The 18,608-nt window shown below is 29.6% G+C and overlaps 3 protein-coding genes across 5 annotated transcripts in view; all 3 read right to left on the bottom strand.

Annotated features, from left to right (window-relative positions):
- Nucleotides 1–648: 648 nt before the first annotated feature.
- On the bottom strand, nucleotides 649–4,760 carry Uvop (ultraviolet-sensitive opsin). The gene is made up of 5 exons (XM_018503662.1): nucleotides 4,281–4,760; nucleotides 3,796–4,011; nucleotides 2,798–3,179; nucleotides 1,915–2,099; nucleotides 649–824 (listed from the first exon to the last, which is right to left on the bottom strand). The coding sequence occupies exons 1-5, from the start codon at nucleotides 4,502–4,504 to the stop codon at nucleotides 725–727; spliced, it is 1,107 nt and encodes a 368-aa protein (XP_018359164.1). The 5' UTR covers nucleotides 4,505–4,760; the 3' UTR covers nucleotides 649–724.
- Nucleotides 4,761–5,053: 293 nt separating this feature from the next.
- On the bottom strand, nucleotides 5,054–14,646 carry LOC108758607 (FAD synthase). 3 transcript variants are annotated; one of them, XM_018503629.1, is made up of 8 exons: nucleotides 14,536–14,646; nucleotides 11,713–12,187; nucleotides 11,282–11,391; nucleotides 9,571–9,735; nucleotides 9,191–9,434; nucleotides 7,685–8,123; nucleotides 7,234–7,375; nucleotides 5,054–5,535 (listed from the first exon to the last, which is right to left on the bottom strand). In XM_018503629.1, exons 2-8 carry the CDS (start codon nucleotides 12,182–12,184, stop codon nucleotides 5,098–5,100), a joined length of 2,010 nt encoding a protein of 669 aa, XP_018359131.1. In that variant the 5' UTR covers nucleotides 12,185–12,187; nucleotides 14,536–14,646; the 3' UTR covers nucleotides 5,054–5,097. The 3 variants fall into 3 exon arrangements, with proteins under 3 accessions (XP_018359131.1, XP_018359129.1, XP_018359130.1); XM_018503627.1 differs by having other exon boundaries at nucleotides 11,282–12,187; XM_018503628.1 differs by lacking the exon at nucleotides 14,536–14,646 and adding an exon at nucleotides 14,115–14,135 and having other exon boundaries at nucleotides 11,282–12,187.
- Nucleotides 14,647–15,948: 1,302 nt separating this feature from the next.
- Nucleotides 15,949–18,608, bottom strand: part of Taldo (transaldolase) — a 3,966-nt gene continuing 1,306 nt past the window's right edge. The window contains exons 2-6 of the mRNA XM_018503665.1: nucleotides 17,708–17,831; nucleotides 16,797–17,036; nucleotides 16,588–16,713; nucleotides 16,388–16,524; nucleotides 15,949–16,239 (exon numbers count right to left, since the gene is read on the bottom strand). Of these exons, the coding sequence (XP_018359167.1) occupies nucleotides 15,950–16,239; nucleotides 16,388–16,524; nucleotides 16,588–16,713; nucleotides 16,797–17,036; nucleotides 17,708–17,831 (917 nt within the window). The 3' untranslated portion in view covers nucleotide 15,949. The remainder of the gene's footprint in view (nucleotides 16,240–16,387; nucleotides 16,525–16,587; nucleotides 16,714–16,796; nucleotides 17,037–17,707; nucleotides 17,832–18,608) is intronic.

The raw sequence follows: 18,608 nt of genomic DNA, 5'->3' as shown, positions 1-18,608 counted from the left end.
ATCTCGTTTTCGGTCTCTTTCTACTCGCTTCGCATTCTTAGTTGGCCCCTCTACTCTATGGATATAACCCAGTGTTGTTAAGGCTTAAACACGATAGACACAGGCAATATGCACAGGCAACAGGAAATAACGAGCCGCCCAATCAGAGCTCTGGTGTGTAAGTTCGATATCATATCCCAAAGCTCTAATTGGACGGCTCGTTATTCTCTGTTGCCTGTGCCTATTGTGTTTAAGCCTTTAGCCGGGCCGGATTTCTGACGCATGCGCGTCCAATGTAGCTTCAGTAACGTACCGATCACTAAATAGGAAATCATTAATCGCCTATGTAAAGTTTTTTTCAAAAATGTTGAAAATTTTAATATATTTTACATATGTAAACATATATAGAAATATATTATATATATTTATATATATGTATACATATGTAAAATATGTAAAATATATTAAAATTTTCAACAGACAAGTATCACACATTAGCAATAAACTTGATCGTAACAAAGAATAGGAAGACTGAACAAATATTATGTTTATTAACCATACATTATTCACATTTATATATTTACAATTATTTACTTGTAACTGCATTTGGTCTATATTAATATATAGACTGCGCAATCATTTTATTACTGTAATAATAAAGAACATAATCTTAATGATGACTATAGCAATCAATCATATCTTTCATAATTAAATAGTTACTGTTTAAGATAAAATCAAATAAGATTTAAGATGATGGCACATTCGCTATTTCGGATGTAGAACTCTGCGTCTCCATAGATTTTTCTTGCAATTCTAACCATGGTAATCGTTTTTGCAGTTCTAGTCTGTTGCAGAATAATATTCATGAAGTGATTATTCTGAATTAATTTTAACAAATATTAAAAAATTGGGTAAATATTTAGTAATAGGGACATTAGGGACCACCTTCCAATGACCTTGACTTGAAATATATTTCACTCGCCACTTGAGTTGCCATATAAAATTTGGTGGTGGCTCAAAGTAGCCTCTCGAGTTTGAAGGGTTAGAGCATTTGTGTTTTTAAAGCAGAAAATTTATGCTTTAAAGTAGAGAAACAGTTTTAGAGTAGAAAATTTTTTCATCGGAAAAGAATCGTATTTAAAAGTTACGTTTTATTGATGAATATTTTTTTGTCAAAAATTTGAATAATTTTTTAATGGCTAACAAGCATCGGCTAAAACCCATTACAGTCCGGAAGTTACTCAGAATCATGACCTTGTCATATGACGACATATATCAAAGTCAAGGTCATTGAAGGACGGTCTTTCTTACCAAATATTTACCACACAAAAGTAGATCTATTAATGCAGCTACTGTAAATTCAAAACAAGAAATTAAATAAATGTAAATTTATTATATATTGTACGGGGAGTTCCCGAATTAAATCCTCAAACTTGAAATCTTAAAATCCCAAAACAAAATTTTGCTCTGGAAGTTTGCTTGCAAACGCTTCGTTTGAAACATATTGATTCCCTAAGTTATCAAAATATAAAAATAAATAATATAAAATTGAAATATCTTTTAGTTATACTCAATAAAAGGGAACATATTTCATAGATGTAGAGTAAGGATTAGTGGTGAAGTGCAGTGAGGGTAGGTGGTAATGTTTATGAATGTGTAAGAGTACACTAATCAAAACATTCTAAGGTGTAATAAGGTATTTAAAGTAGTGGTGAGGGGGTAAGAGGACATATATGTAGGTGGATAAGGATGTGATAGGCCATTTTGAGGTGTTTAAACAAATTCCACTAGAAATTAATTCCTCATAAGATATATAAGAGGATCTTTTACCGTCTGACATTATAATCATAAGCTGCAGTAATAGATCAAATATAATTATCTTATGGTATGTAATTTTAAATAAAAAGGGAATAAAAATTCTTCACTTTTGTCTACCTGAATCTTGGGTGACTTATGGCATATACATATGGATCCAAACAGGCCACAAATTTACATGTGCACGCCGGTATCATTGTGATACCAGGAGTTAATAATGTCTTATCTCCAAAAGCACCGATCATCGCGAGAACTCCGTATGGAGTCCACGAGAGAACAAAGAGGAAGCATACTGTTATTGCGGCCTATAAAAAAGATGACGCATGTCATAAGTTCTTTAAACATATGTGATTTAATGTATATGATGAATATATATATATATGTAACAATAAATTGATAAGTCGATGTGTTGATTGCTCTTGTATCACTTATTCATTTTCTCATTTTAATGTTTACATAACAGATACAGGAAATGGTGAAATGCAGAGAAAAAACTCAATTTTATGAAATAATAACTTTGAGCTATCGTTTGAGCAAAATAGAGAGTATATCTATAACGGAAGAAGTCGTGCTGTCGGAATATTTTTGTTTCGATCTTGATTAATTGTAAGATTAAACAAAAGTTATAGGGTTTAAAAATATGTATTTACTGGTTTTATCAGTTTGATCTTGGGTGGCATCGTCAAAGTCAAGCCAAGATCAAATACATTTTTTTAAATTGAAACTCCCATTTTTCATTACATATTCTTATAGCTCATCTCGAGAGCTTTTCAAAACACTAACAAGATTTGATAAGGTATTTCAATTTATTTATATCGTAAAAATTTGATTTTTTGATAACTGTATTTTTACGTACTCTTATTAGTATTTTTATATGCAGAATGAGAACAATTCTTAAATAATTATATTATGTGTGTAATTTGCATGTATGTAAATTTATTTCTGTATTGTATTTGTACTATGTGTAATAAAAGGAGGGAAAATTTGTATATATGAAGAATACCTTAGCTATACGTATTTCCATAGTTTGAGTATTTGCACCAACATTGCTTCTCAAACTTTCGACATTCATCTTCTTTGCTTGTTCACGAAGAGCTTTCTCGTGATCAATAACGTGGCTGACAATTTGACTATAATAATATATGATAAGTAACATTGGTATACAATAAGAAAAGGTAAATATTGTGGCCACAAAATATTGTATTTCTGGAGTATCTGTCAAATAATCGAAAGTGCAGCTTGTCAAAAAACCTTCAGGCACAAACCGACCCCAGACATGCATTATTGGCATCAAGGCCCATGGAATTGTGTACGCCCAGATAAGTACAATAAAGAGCATCACTTGACCGCGAGATAGTTTCCCATCAAGTGGTCGAGCTATAACACTAATTTTATAACATTGTAACGTATACATGTAATTATATCAGCAAGTCAATTATATTAGTAAGTTATATAAGATATTCCCAGGTTAAACCGTCTCTCAAATTTAAAATATGAATTTATAATCTAAAAATAAACACAATTTTCATCTGGAAACTTTCTTTGCAAACGCTTCGTTTAAAAAATATAGACTTCTTAAATTACAGAACTATAGAAATGGACGATAAATGGTCCAAGTTCATTAACTTTATTGCTTTAAACAATAATCAAAATATAATTATTAAATGTTTTGTTTTAAAACGGAGGATATGCAAACATACGAAAAAAGAATCCCGCATAGATATTTTGGAAATATAGCCCCGATTAAATTGGTTGGAATTGAAGTACGTTCTCGATGTCTCGAACAAAGGTCTTAAATCATTACTAATAAATGAATATTAATAACTTTCAAATCTCTTTATGCTCAAACATAATCCAAATAACTTAAGATCTTATTTAAAATTTTGTACTGTTTAAATAATTTAGAATGCAATCTTGGAATTTATACTTTTCAATTACGTGAAACTTCGTAGTTGTCACATATATATTAATAAACTTTATACATTTACTTGATATTTATACCTGTATCTGTCATACGCTATAGCAGCATTTGTCATACCAGCTCCAATTCCACTAAGCGAACCCATAAAGGCAAAGATTTGACATCCTAAATGACCAGTAGCAAATCCGGTATTAAAGGAATTATATATAAATATCGGCGCTTTGAGCATCATGAAGAAATCGCAAAATGCCAAATTCACCACAAACAAATTTGAAGATGTTCTTAGCGATTTGGCTCTACAGAGAAAAAAAGATTTTGATATGAAATATAAACAACACTTAGTACATATAATAGCATGCTAAATTTTGGCATACTTAAATTATGACGTAAGAATTAATATACGTAAACATATATCTACTAAAGAACTCATAATTTAATAAATAAAAAGCTAAATTTTATTAATTCCAAAAAAATAATGATTAAAAATTAAAATTTGTATTGCACAGCATTATGTAAGTTAAGCAATATTTATTGTCAATGTTCAACTGCTGTATGTGTAACTTACGAGCAAAATATCCAGATAACGAGTCCATTTCCGAATAGCGATACAAAGGTGAAAATTATGTATACAATGGCCAGTAAATAGTGAAGAGAAGGATTGGGTTCAGGATAGATCAGCCAATGTTCTGGTATATGAATCAATTCCTCAGCAGGGACGTTCCATCCTAACAATCGTATTGGTTCCGCTGATAGAATTCTTGCCTCCCAATGAATACTTTCGTTCACCATGTCGATTTATTAATTTCAGACTCCACTTCACTTCTCTATAACGTTGAATCTTTATATGCATCGCAGTAACTCAAATTTGTGGAATCTAAATCCATTCAAATCCAAGCTTAAATGGCTTCCGAAGAAGATTAGTCGAAGATAATCCTCAATTTGCTGATAGGCACTGTATGTATGCTACTATGTTACGTCAGTTAACTATCAAACTATATATTTATCAGTAGAAGAATCCATATTAGTACGTTGATTGTGATCGAATAGTTTTTGAGGTCGAATTCTTCAAGTAAAAGAATACGTAATAGTCTTTATAAAAATTAATTTATTTTGCAAAACTGCTATTAAATATAAAGTATTTAAATAATTTATGTGCACATAATTAAATTTATATACTAATATATTAACAAGTTTCGTATTAATATACATAACAAGATGCTATTTGTATTAAAAACAATTAATACAGTTATAAAAATAAAGAATAGGGAAATAATTAATGTTAACAATAATGTGTATTAATAATACCAATTAGCATACACAATATTAATCATTTATGTGTGTGTGTGATCATGAATTATATTAAATTCTAAAGAAATCAAATATTATTTCTTTTCACATTCTCTGCCTTCTCTCTCGGCAGATTTATCGGTCAAAGTATAGGCTGGTAAATAAAACGAAGGATTATTAGGATCCTTTAATAACGGATTTCGTATCGTAGTATTTCTATTACCAATACTCGTGTATCCTTGATCGTAAAGCGAGCAATAAGGAATATTGTGCTTTAATAAAAATGTCCATACTTGACTGTAGGACCAACATAAGATAGGATTTACACGTATCAATTGTGGCCAGTTCGGATCAGTGGGTGTAAATGCTTGTAAATTTTCGGAGCCTGGATCACCTTTTCTCGTACCCATAATAGCTGCTTTCAAATAATTTTTTTCTTCCAGTAATGCAGATAATGCGGATTTGATCGGTCGTTGCATCCGTATTATCTCCAAACCATAATATCGAACAGCTGACTCCACAAATGCTTCTACCTACATGTACAGAATATCAACAAATATGTATTCTATTTGAAAAAAGATTCAAGATTTATAGAGTAAATAGTATAACTACTATTTTAAAAATTAAAAAACAATTGAAAAAGTACTTAATAGCATAGATGAAAAAATCAATCTGTCTGTTATATTTTTCATTTTGGTAAAAGCAAGAGACTTAATTATATTTATTAGTATAAAAACAAAAGATTCTTTTATATATATTTTTATTCTGATATACAAAAAATATATTTATGAATCGGTCGTCGGAGAAACGGGTGCACTCTACGAGTCCTTCTTTTTCATGATCAAATCTTGATTGAACGGTTTATCCCTTAATAGAACGATAGTGAGGGTAAACAGAATAAGAAGTAATCACTACAACTTGAATTAGTCTTTATAGGAAGAATATTGTCTTTTCCCCAGCTTGCGATTGCGGAGATCCTTGTCAGGATAAAAGTCATATCCTTTTTGTTATTTTTATGTTTTTTTTTTATATTTCTCATATTCGCAGCAAATTACAGAGACAAATAAATATTTGTTTGATTCCAATCCAGGCTATACACAAAATATATTTCCTTTTCTAGTTAATCCCCATTCTAAACTGTGCCAACTTATTTAAGCTTTCACGAAGATATGCTAGATCTAGCTTTAAATTTCCCTTCTCGTTCTTTGGATGCTCAATTGTCTCGCCAGTGCAGGCACCGAGTAGGGACAGGAAGTTTGCCATCATAAAGATTGATTTTTTTACCCAAAAAATCGCTTTTTAAATCCGTTCACCAAGGACTGATTTAAAGTAGATCAATTCATTTAATAAGAAATCGCGATTTCTTAAAAAAAATTGTGTTTATCTTTATTTTCAGAAAACAACTGTCGAGATACATTCTGCGTTTCGAAACGTATTATAGTAACTAGTAACTAAAAATGAATAGTTCACGATGTTCACGCATGTTTTTAACACGTTGTATCACACATTTGTGTTTTGTTTTCTCAACATAGCAATTTAGTCAAATTTTGGCTACTGCAGGTATACGTTCAGGATTTCAGAATACATCATTTTATTCCTAATGACTCACTGAATATTAAACAAGAATGATATTTTTTGATGCACGCGGAGTTAAAGTTGCATTAAAATTTCCGAATGCAGACGGCAACTCTGCCTAGTTAGCAGTTGTAATTATTTAATGGCATAACAGTGTGCAGCGGATTACGTTCACCATTAATTGAGTTTTATTATTATTTGTAATTATTAACTAATTACTGGATAAATTGTATAAATGCTAGTTAAATCCGATTTTGATGATGTAACACCAATTGTTATGAAACAGAATTTAATTTCGTTTATGTACGTTTTACGTCAGTAGTTAATAACTACGGATGTTATTTTGTATGTGAGTGTGTATCTAGATCTTCAAATTAAAATTATTCGACTTGGAGGAAAATTAGAATGATGTTTCAATTGTTTAATTGTTTTTGTTGAATTTATACTATCATACCAAAAAAATATTCTTTGAATCGATTTCCAACCGATCGATTCATTTAGTACAAATTTTTTAATAAATCGAATTCAATCGGTCTGATCCAGAATCAGTTCAGGGCTCAATTCAGTAACAGAGATAGCGCATAGTGCGTGTTCTTGTGTGAAAAAAAAAATTCTCGTTATATCTTTTATTATCTATTTATAGTTAGGACTCTTACCTCCGGAAAAGAATCGTCTGTTACATATAAGCACAGTAAAGATGAAATATTACGCAATTTAGCGACGGTAGCAGCTAAATGCAAAACTACTGTGCAATCCTTACCACCATTGAAATTAATGAAAATTTCATTTTGATTATATCTATAAAGAATAGATACGTAAAACAGATTATTAATAGCGGCAATTTATATGAGGCTCTTCTTTAAATCCTTCAAAATAAAGATTTTAAACATTTATATTAATCAATGTGCATTTAAAAATTTTAAAAATTAGAGACAATTGATGAGGGGATACTCCTGTTCAGTAACTATGGATGTAAAAATACGTGCGCTAACTAAAGATTAAAAATGCACATATAAATTAGATACATTAGCAAGATTCAGCCACGATCACGCTTCTTTGCTTATTTAATATGCTAATGCAATAACGTGTAACATATTATATACGCACCTTTCATAACAGTCATTCAATACGTCTAATGCACATTTAATATGCTTTTCACTTTTACTATTTTCCAGTACAATATTCATTTGAAAATTGCTGAATTTATGTTTCAAATTTATAATTTTTTGTATTGGCAAATGGTACAAAAGTTCTTCTTTTGCTTTTGCAATTGTTTCTTCAGGTCCTTCTAAAGTGATTCTCGTAAAAGGTATTTGCAATTCATATTGAGGATAACTACCAATTTTTATTTTACCATCCCATCGTTTTGCTTGTTTATCTAAAACGTTTACTATTGATAGTTCATTCAATGCAATATCTATATATTCAAAGTGAAATGGCGTGCATCCCTTCAAACGAGAAATTATTGTGTCTGCAGCAGGCTTAAAGTACTTTGGGGAACCAGGTAGCACGTAAACATTTTTTATATTTATTATTGGAAAAGCCTCTGAAAATATAATATAATATCATATGTTAATATTACATATTGAGATGAAAAAAATGGATATGAATTTTTCATCATGCATTATAAATTTTTTCGTTTTCATTCATGAATTATAAAACTTTTATATCAAGCCAATATTAATCTCAAGTGACAACTGTACAAACCAAAAGTAATGAATTTAAAAATTTTGTTTTTTTTTCGATTTTTTTGTGAAATCCAATATTCCAAATGTTTTTTATTTGCGCGTACTTTAATTTTATAGAAACAATTTTGCAATCCGTAAATCCAATTCAAAGAATTATCGCCGAATGAAATTGATGATAAAGTGAGATAACTTTAGGATCCTCTTAAACCTTAACGAATAACGAGAGACGGCTAAAACCTGTTGGAATTTACTTAAGGTCATTACAACATACGTTAAAGTCAAAATCATCGAGGCTACCTTCCTTTATGTTTACCATTATTTCCTCTTTGAAACATTATTATGGAAGTTTTACAGTCTATAGGAATAAAATGCAAAATAAAAAATATAAATTAAGATATAAATATTTTTATAAAACATTTTTATAAAGCATTTCATTAAATCGTGAGAACATGTTTTCTTTAAAGAATTATTTTATACTGTATAATTAATAAAATTCAACTTTTGATGGCACGTTCCATATTATTCAAAAATCAGAGAAAACAACTCTTGACAAATTAATAATATTTACTTCGTAATTGCATACCAAAATATCCGTTAGTGTCTCACGATTGGCATCCGCACGAGCAAAAAAAAATCTGGTGAGCGAGGATTAATAAAGAATGACTGCTAACTAAAACCCTCTGGAGATCATGACTTCAGGATCATGACTTTGACAACATCGAGGTTGAAGTCATCGGAGTTTATTTTCCAAGATGAAAATTTACTACTAAAATTACACTTTAACTCTGAATATCTCTAAAACTAATATGAGAAACTGACATCTAATTATTAAGGAAAAATGACTTAGGTTGTCATGACCATGACAACATATGTGCGCTCAGAGCGAAGAAATTATAATGTAAGTTTTGAAAGAAAATATGTGTACCTGAATCAATGATGATAATCTTGCAAGCATTGGGAACAATAGCAAGTCGTTTTATTTCGGCCTGATCAGGAATCATTCGAGTGTATATATCAAATAATTCCTGATTTAATTCAAGCTTTAATTCAAAAGCCTTTGCCACAGCCTCATAAGTTACATCATCATGAGTAGGTCCAACACCACCAGATGTAAATACAACAGAATACTGCTTTGATGCATTGCGTATTTCTTTAGCAATATCATCCACCTAATAAAAGATTTAAATGACACCATTTTTGACGTAAATTTACATGAATTTTAATTAATCATTATTCTGTACATTACTTATTAATAGCATTATATTAAATTCGCGCGTATGTTCAGGAATCATAAATAATACGTACGATATCAGAGACCATTATAACTTTCTGTAGTTTTATTCCAGCAGCAGTTAAATTTTTTGCCATATACGATGTATTGGTATCAATTATTTGTCCACGTAAAATTTCATCTCCTACGACTATCAAACTTGCTGTACAGAAATGACGTATTTGTTGCGACATATCGTTCTAAAATGAAAAGAAATATAATAAAAAATAACTAGTTTTTTCTATACAATAAATAAAATGCAATTTACTATTATTTTTTTATTATACATGACGTATAATTATAATATATGTATACTTATGATATTTATACTTTATTTATATCTAATACTTTATAAAACTTCAATAAAACAGCACGTAAATATTGGATATATTGGATAATCTAGAAAAAGGTAAGAAAGCTAAATAATAAAAACTATATATATATTTTTTGTAATATTTATTATAAAAATTATAATAAAGAATGTATGTGTAATATTATATTAACAAGGAATTAACATTTGAAATTAAAAATGCATACAGTATAATTTGTAATAGATACATTAAATTTATCTATTTTCTTTTTTCTTAATATCAAGTTGTATTCGCTCCATCATTGAGGTCGTTACATCCGTTTGTGCTAACATTATCTTAGGTATAAAAATTTCTTTATTTGTTTTGATCGATTTCTAATAAATTTATTTTGTACCAAGTTTTGGAGTTAGATGCTTGCGAATTTTCTAATTTCCTTAATAGCTAATCAATATAGAGTGTATTATTTTTATTTAATATTTTATTTTTCTTCTCAAAATAATTTTAAAGCACAAAAACAACTATATATAATCAAAACTATTTTTTATTGATGCTTATTATTGTATTTATTCGGATCTCTTGAGGATATATAAATTTTTAAGTGTTTTATAAAATTAAATTAAATAAGAAACATAATAAGTATTGAGTACCTATTTTTATTTTACGCTTGATAATTTCAGATTGTTCAATAAATTAAAGACGGGAAATCGTTTGACAAATATGACCAACAATATATAAAATATAATTTCATGATAATTATCTCATATATATATATATAGTCATATATAATCTCATGTATAATTTAAAATTTGTAAATACTCATCACTTACTTTCTTCAGATTAGTAATCACTTTTAGTGCTTTAACTTTTAACTTAATATTACGAACTGTTGCGACTTTGAAAACATTTTTGTTTTTTTTAATCTTGTGTTCCCCATCTTTTCGTTATATCATTATTTAAAAACAATTATAGATAATTAATCACACTAATTTTAAATTATCTAACTAATCTTAAACTTCTTCGTTGCTGGCTCCTCGCCTTTAAGTGTTTTTAGTAAAAATGATACCCGAATCATTTGTTTATTTGGTGAAACATCCCTAATATTATGTATACTAACAATAGATTCAGTAGACAATGTATAACCAAGTTTTTCCTCAACCAATAACCTTCCAAGCATGCAAACATCATCTCCTTTATCTGCTTTCACAAAACAGTATACATGAAATATAGGTGGCTTAAGACATACATTTTTAAATTCTTCTTGTGTAAACCAATCAGGAAGTATGTCCAAAAATTCAATAGCTGATGCAGGTAAATTCATTATTATATGTTCAGAACCAGGTAAATCTTGAGCCCGTCTCGACAAAATATTATCTTTAACTACTTCTTTCAAAAAATTTCTACCATCCATGTTAAAAGCTTTAAAATTATCTTTTACCTTGTTAACAAGAGCGTTTTTTTGAAGCCATTTGTAAGATTCAGGATTTAAGTCATTAGCAAATACTTGGACTTTTTTACGTGCGGCAGGAATTGCAAAGGGTCCTACTCCTGCAAATACATCATATAGAATATCACCTTGCGTCATAAATGTTATAATTCGTGTATGTTCAGTAGATAGACGTGGATTCCAGTACACTTGTGCAAAGTCAAACTGATATGTACAACCATGTTCTTTTGCAGATGTTATTGTGTTTCTTTCACCTGCTAGGATTTCCATAGCAAAATATCGAAATGATGTATTAATTGTATCTATTTTATTTACTACTGTTCGTGCATTCGCAGTCTTATCGAGAAATATTTGACCAATAATAGATTTGTATGGCAAATGTACATCACGTAAATTCAACTGTACAATATGTCCTACTAAACTGTATGCTGTAGGAACTTCAATATCTTCTGGGAGAATTGATTTTAATATCACATCACGACGCCAATTATCATACTTTAGTGTAATGTCCATTGTACTAAAATATTCATACTGATCTACTAGTAATTTTCTATCATTCTCAGTAATATCTTCAAATTTCATGACAATATCAGGATTTAGATAAATAATAGCTCCATCATTTATCTTTTCAACTGATTTAAAATTACACATCTTTAACAAATATTTCTTTAATACACGTATATTTTTTGAGACAGAAATATCACGTAACTTTAATGTAGATACAGTCACAACTCTTGTAAATGCATCACGATCCAAGCACATCATCCCACGGACAGACGCTGGAGGAACCAGCAAGGAAGTCATAGTAGTTGTATAAAAGCTGTACTGGGTTTTCAAGCAGCAAGACTGCCGTACAACACTGAAGAATCTGCCAATTGCCATATACAGGATCATACACTGCAGAACAATACAAACAACTAACCGTAGTAAAATCTCATAAAGATCTCAATTTTTAATTTAATAATGTGTTAAATATATAGAAATAGTAATACAGTATCTATACACAACAGGGTGATCCTGAATTTAAATGGCTAAACTTCGGGTGTATGTAGGGAATCGATAAACTAAGAAAAAAGTCCTTTAGAAATATGCTTGTTTTTGCTTCGTTTTGGAGAAAATCGCAAAAAAAGACAAAACGTAGATTCATTTTTGTATTTTATTTATTACTTATTCATTCACACTTATTTATTCACGTTATCGCTTGCTTAACACAAATATTGTTCAAAATGTTGGCCTATTATAGCAATGCACGCATTGCATCTTGTTGGCCATTGGACAGTTCATATTGCAGCTAAACATTGATCTGGTCAACGTAATGACTCATCGATTTTGCACTCTTTTGTTTTCTAAAGAATCTAAAGTATTTCTAAAGTAAGCGTTTCTAAAGTGAGCATTTCTGAGAAAAATGTAAGGTCATACAAAAATTGTAGGGTTTAAAATAATCTATGTACTGATTTTATCGGTTTGACCTTAAATGGCACCATCAAGTCAAAGTTAAATTGGTTTTTTTTTTAATGAAACACCCTATTTTTATTTCAAAGTCTAATAACTGATGTCAAGAGCTTTTCAACACACACTATAATAATGCCCCTTTTAACTAGTATTTTTCGAGTTATGAGACTTGAAAATATTACAATACCGCCAGCATTAGTATTATCTAAGGTGTATCGCGTGAAGATTGCTCGGTTTAATTTATAAGTCATGTGTATGTATGCACGTGTGTCTCTATCTCTTTCTACCTTCTTCTCTTCCCCTCCCCCCTCCCCCGCACACAGTTATCTTTGACTGTAAAGTACATAAAATACTAATGCTAATGATAGGAGCGTATATCTCTTTTAATAAGATGAGGCAAGATTTTACACACAAATGATAGAACTTTTCAATCAATTTCTTAGAAATAAAAACAATGATACATCTAAATTGACTGTTATTCATTTGAATATTTGTCATTCTTTTAACCCTAGCTTGTTACATCTATTTTTAGTTTCCCCACCAGACTTCACCGAGGTTTGTAACTTCGTCAAGTTACACCTCTAAACAGAAAGCATATTTTTTAGCTTATCACATGCGAAATTGATATCTCACAATTAGTAAGACAAAAACAGATAAACGATAATCAACTAAAAAATATTTCGTTCTTATAATAATACTATAAAAGAGTTAGTCGGAAATCTGAAATTTTTCACATTGCGATTTCGTCAATTGATGGAACAAAAGCGAAGAAACAGATTCTTGTAAATTTACGTTACGAGATACTATCTAATAATTAATATTAATAATTATTTTAATAATATTCCATGGATAATAAAAGGAATAATATCAAGAATATTAAGGCCTGTATTCACAGTTACGCCTCATATCCAATGCTTCCTTAAATTTATCTTCAGATAATCTATGAATTACTTTATTGGCTACTAAGCATCTAAAGATGAATTTAGAAAGCTTTAGATAAGGCCTGACTATAAATATGGAATATAGATATATATGAAAAATGGATATATGAATACATCCATAACATTAAAAATATTAACTGATATTCTTTGAATATTATATTATTTTAATTGTTAATAATAATCATGTAACATTCTAATAATATTGTGTGCTTATCAGGCCACAGCTAAAAGGAACAAATTTAACATACATATATATATATATATATATGTGTGTGTGTGTGTGTATATATATAATTTGTATAAAATTTAATATGTGTATATTATGTTGCTTCTTTGTAATATACATAATTTGTCGTAAATACGTTTTAATAAATTGGCAAACTGATGTAAAAACCACAAAGATGAAAAAATAATGCTTTCATAAAGATTACTTTCTTTGCTAGTTGTCACCGGATGATGAACTTAACGTGCATTTAATCTGTCCTTCCAAGTTGCATGACGCAAAAATCTCTTCTTTTTAACTGAACTTGTTGCATTGTTCATCTTTTCTCTTCTCTTATATAAAGAAAAAAAAGAAAAATGTAACGTGCAAAAAATTCAGTTGAAAAGAATATAGGCTAATGCCCGTTTATACCAATATAGATTAATTTTAATCTTGGTTTAACTTATCTTTTTCTAGTTCTAAGAATTGGAAAAGGATAAAGACTAAATTAAGCTAAGATTAAAGTTAACCTACATTGGTAAAAGAACACATGTTACATTAATTTTTAAGGTTAAATGAGAATCATATTACCTTAATTGTAAAATTATAGAAAGAGAACTGGATTTAAAAAATGAAATAAAATTATTTACCTGATAGCTTTATAATAATATTTAATACAAGTATCTTGGACAACAATTTCAGTTGATGAAAAACAAATTAATAAGAATCAACACTGTTGACAGCAAAGAATGAACCATGTGAAACCATGGTGGAAGAAAACAGATGAAACAATGCGCATGACGGCGATTCAGAGCAACCAGTTAGCCAATCAAATTTTGGTCGTAAATAATAGCGCGATATTTAAATACAAGTAGTGATTCGTAATTCTTGTATTCTATATCACCGGCATAATATTCAGGTCATCGTAATTCGGTAAAAAAATCATCGCAGACGAAAAAATAAAAAAGCATTTTAAAGCTTAAAACTTATACTTTAGCATGCTTTTGACCGCTTTTCAAAAAAATTTTGTCTTTACAGTTTTGTATCGTAACAAATGTCACGTTATATTTCTTAAAATTATGTACATTTTAACAGTGCGTAATTTGATAAAAAGTTTTTTTTTCAATAAGTTCAATATTTTTGAAAAACAGTACAAAGATTTAATTATTACTAAATAATTTTGTCTCTTGCAGTTTTTCTGAAAAGTTGATAGTATTTGAGTAAAAAATTATTCAAGACCAATTTTGCAATTTTTCGACTCAGTTTAGTCCGCACTATCTACACAAAAGTGATTGGCAAAAAAGGCCGGGACACCCTGTATATATAATTGAATTTGGATGGAATAATTGATGTTTTTTTCCCATTTTTCTTTTATAACAATACAATTAAGAAGGCATACACCACGAACGCCAGATATGGATGGCTTAAATATTTATATTTGAAATATTACAATAAAATAGACATTTCGGTCTTAAATTAGACCTTCCTAAGTATTACGAAAATTGTCGGAAATAAATTATTACGCATATAAGTAAATTTAAAATGTTACGAATATAAATTCTATACGTTGTCAGCGGAGGATTTTATAACGCTCAGTAATAGATTTGATTTTGATAGATGCAACGGTGATCCATACAAATCAGATTGTCTACCGGATCCCGAGCCAATAGGTGCACACTTTGCTCAACATCAATACAACGCAAAAGTTTCAATTTCTGCGTTGAACAATAAAATCCAGCACTCCAATAAAAACACAGCAATCCAGGATCTAGAGTCAATGTGATTGTGTTCAGCGTCAAAAAACGTTATCTTTTATATTTATTTTACATTTATATTTGCATTCTACAATACAAATCTTGCACTTCTAAAAATATATCATTTTTGTTCCTTCGAATCCATTCTTTTTTTACATTTTTTATACATAAGTTAATTATTAAAAAATAATTATATATTTTACAAATATGTGAATAACAGGAATGTCTGTATATTCGATATTATTTCCTTGTAAATTATTATGTCACTTTACATATGTAAATACATCATCAAGGTCTGCTATCATCTTATTTATTCCATAGATTTAATGGACAGAATTTTTTCTTGTAATAATTTCTCAAGCTTGCGCACATCAACGGTAAATTTACGAATGCCTTCGCACAACTTATCGGTCGACATTTGATCTTCATTTAAAAGCCATCTAAACTCAGCCTCATCTAAGCTAATCTTTTGAAGATCGCACTTCTTCGCTGATTCCACACTCAAAACTTTGTGTACGGCCTCGTTGCTCTTTTCCAATTCGTCCAATAAATTAGGATTTATAGTAAGAAAATCACAGCCGGCGAGTTCTTTAATTTCACCTAATTGTCAGAATATTTAAGTTAAAATAGTAAATATGATATACAAATATATGTATATATACATATATATATATACTATATCTCATTATACTTTATAATCTATATTTAAATATTTTATAATTACGTAAATATGGGTCAAAATATTTACCAACGTTCCTGAATGAGGCACCCATTACGACTGTTTTATAACCGAACTTCTTATAATAATTGTAAATTTGTGTTACAGAAACAACGCCTGGATCCTCTTTTGCTTCATAAGATTTTTTATCTGTATTTGCCACGTACCTAAACAATTTTATTTCTTTATTCTTGTACAAATGTATAAACAAATGAGATTAGAACACTTACCAGTCCAAGATTCGACCAACAAACGGCGAAATAAGAGTAACTCCAGCCTCTGCGCAAGCAACGGCTTGGGTAAAAGAGAACAACAATGTCAGATTGCAATGGATTCCATACTTTTCCTCCAATTCTCTAAAAAAAAGTTACCCATTATTAACAGGATGTTCATTAATTGAATATAAGATAATTTTTTTTTAATTTGGTGTCTTATCTACTTTGCCGCTTGGATGCCTTCCCAAGTCGATGCAAGCTTAATCAAGATGCGTTCTTTGCTCACTCCAAGTCCTTCATACAGAGCGATTAATCTTTTCGCTTTTTCGATACTGGCTTCCTTATTGAAGGACAATCTGGCGTCTACTTCTGTGGAAACTCTTCCAGGAATTATATTTAAAATCTCTTTACCAAACAAAACACACGTGATATCAAGGGCTGCTTCAACTTGCTCAGTCAAAGTACTGGAAAAGAAAATCTCCACGTTAACATTCAAAAATTAGATCCCGCGTGCTCGGTAGCGATACCCTCACTTCCGCCAGTGAGAAAAATATTTGATTACGGCAGTTTATGGCACACGCGGAAAAAATGTACATAAATTAACGCATTAACTTGTTACAATCTTCCTTCGATTTACATGACGGATTGACAAATATTCAAAAACTGTGTTCTTTTCACGGCTCTATTTTCCAAATTAAGCGGTAAAAATTCATATTTTTTCGCAATTTCCGTTTCATGTTTCTCCATCGCATGCTTGTTTTTTAACATATCAACATATCACTGCTAGTTATTTAAGTCCTTTATTTAAAAATAAACGCGACGTTTTCATAAACTTTGTATAGGTGACACATATAAAAAGTGCATGTTTTTAATTACTGATATCTCAGAGTATTGAAATGATCAATCTCATTGTAATTACACAAGCGTATTAACGTTTTCTAATACAATGTATAATTTCAAAAAATTTCAAGAAAAATTTCATTCTGACTGTTTTCAATTCGCGAGTATCCTATCTTAAAGTATCATGCACGATTATCAATATATTAAGCCTATTTAAATATGCTTTAATAACATTGCACGAAGGCTGATAGCTTAACGATAAGTTAATCATAACATAATAAATATGTATACTTACGATCCAGATTTTTTGCCATATGCCGCGGCTTTCTCGATTAAATGAGCGTATTTCTTTTGATTAGCAGCAGCGAGAATCAACGAGGGATTTGTCGTTGCATCCGTAGGCTTAAATTGCTCCATAGCTATCGTGAGAGTAACAATATAATATTGTTAAATTATAATATTAATAATGTTTATCGTTCGCAATATTCATAATTATTTTCATTTTGTTTTGCTCGTTTTATATTCACATTTAAAAAATATCCGTTTTTATTATTTATTCATTAACAATTTGTTGAAACGTTCCTGTTCAATGTATCTATAAGAGTGATAAACATTCCACTCTTTAAAGGTTACTGTTCAACATACAACAAGCAAAGGTCATGGTATATATTCCGCGTGTACACTGATATCATTTTATCAATTGGATACAGATCTAGTCAACATCGTTTAATTTTTCGGAAGATCCATGAAAAGTTGCGATAAAAATTTCAAATATAGAAGAAATAAAATAAATCCGTGTATTTAGATGAGTCAAGAATGTGTTACCATTAATGAAATTATTGTGACATCACTTTATCATCAAAAGACGTGGTGATTAGGCGTGAGAAAAATTTTCTTAATTTTCAGATAATTCAACTAACGCATCCATATATAGGATGCATATATTATTAACAAGTTTCTTTTAAACAAAATCACATTGATAAAAATGTGCATATACGGAATAAAGCATTCAAATTGAAATACTTGAATATTTTACACACACACACACACACACACATATATATGTATATATATAATACTTAAATATATATTCTTATATAACGTTAATGTACGTATAAATCCGGTTCTATGATTAGTTGCAAGCCGATCGCAAGTTTGTTGCGACAGCTAATCTGAAATTTGTATTTTGAAATGAA

The sequence above is a fragment of the Trachymyrmex cornetzi genome, unplaced genomic scaffold (assembly GCF_001594075.2).
Source record: "Trachymyrmex cornetzi isolate Tcor2-1 unplaced genomic scaffold, Tcor1.1 scaffold16, whole genome shotgun sequence".
NCBI classification, from domain to species: domain Eukaryota; kingdom Metazoa; phylum Arthropoda; class Insecta; order Hymenoptera; family Formicidae; genus Trachymyrmex; species Trachymyrmex cornetzi.
The sequence above is the reverse complement of the archived record's forward strand: the minus strand, read 5'-3'. Positions and strand labels throughout refer to the sequence as shown.

Coding starts and splice junctions, on each gene's coding strand:
- Uvop (XM_018503662.1), bottom strand. CDS start 4,504: ATGGTGAACGAAAGTATTCATTGGGAGGCAAGAATTCTATCAGCGGAA. Junction 3,180..3,795: donor ATAGCGTATGACAGATACAG/GTATAAATATCA, acceptor TTATAAAATTAG/TGTTATAGCTCGACCACTTG. Junction 825..1,914: donor ATAAGTCACCCAAGATTCAG/GTAGACAAAAGT, acceptor ATTCTGCAACAG/ACTAGAACTGCAAAAACGAT.
- LOC108758607 (XM_018503627.1), bottom strand. CDS start 12,184: ATGATCCTGTATATGGCAATTGGCAGATTCTTCAGTGTTGTACGGCAG. Junction 9,435..9,570: donor TTATAATGGTCTCTGATATC/GTACGTATTATT, acceptor ATCTTTTATTAG/GTGGATGATATTGCTAAAGA. Junction 8,124..9,190: donor GATTATCATCATTGATTCAG/GTACACATATTT, acceptor TTATATTTTCAG/AGGCTTTTCCAATAATAAAT.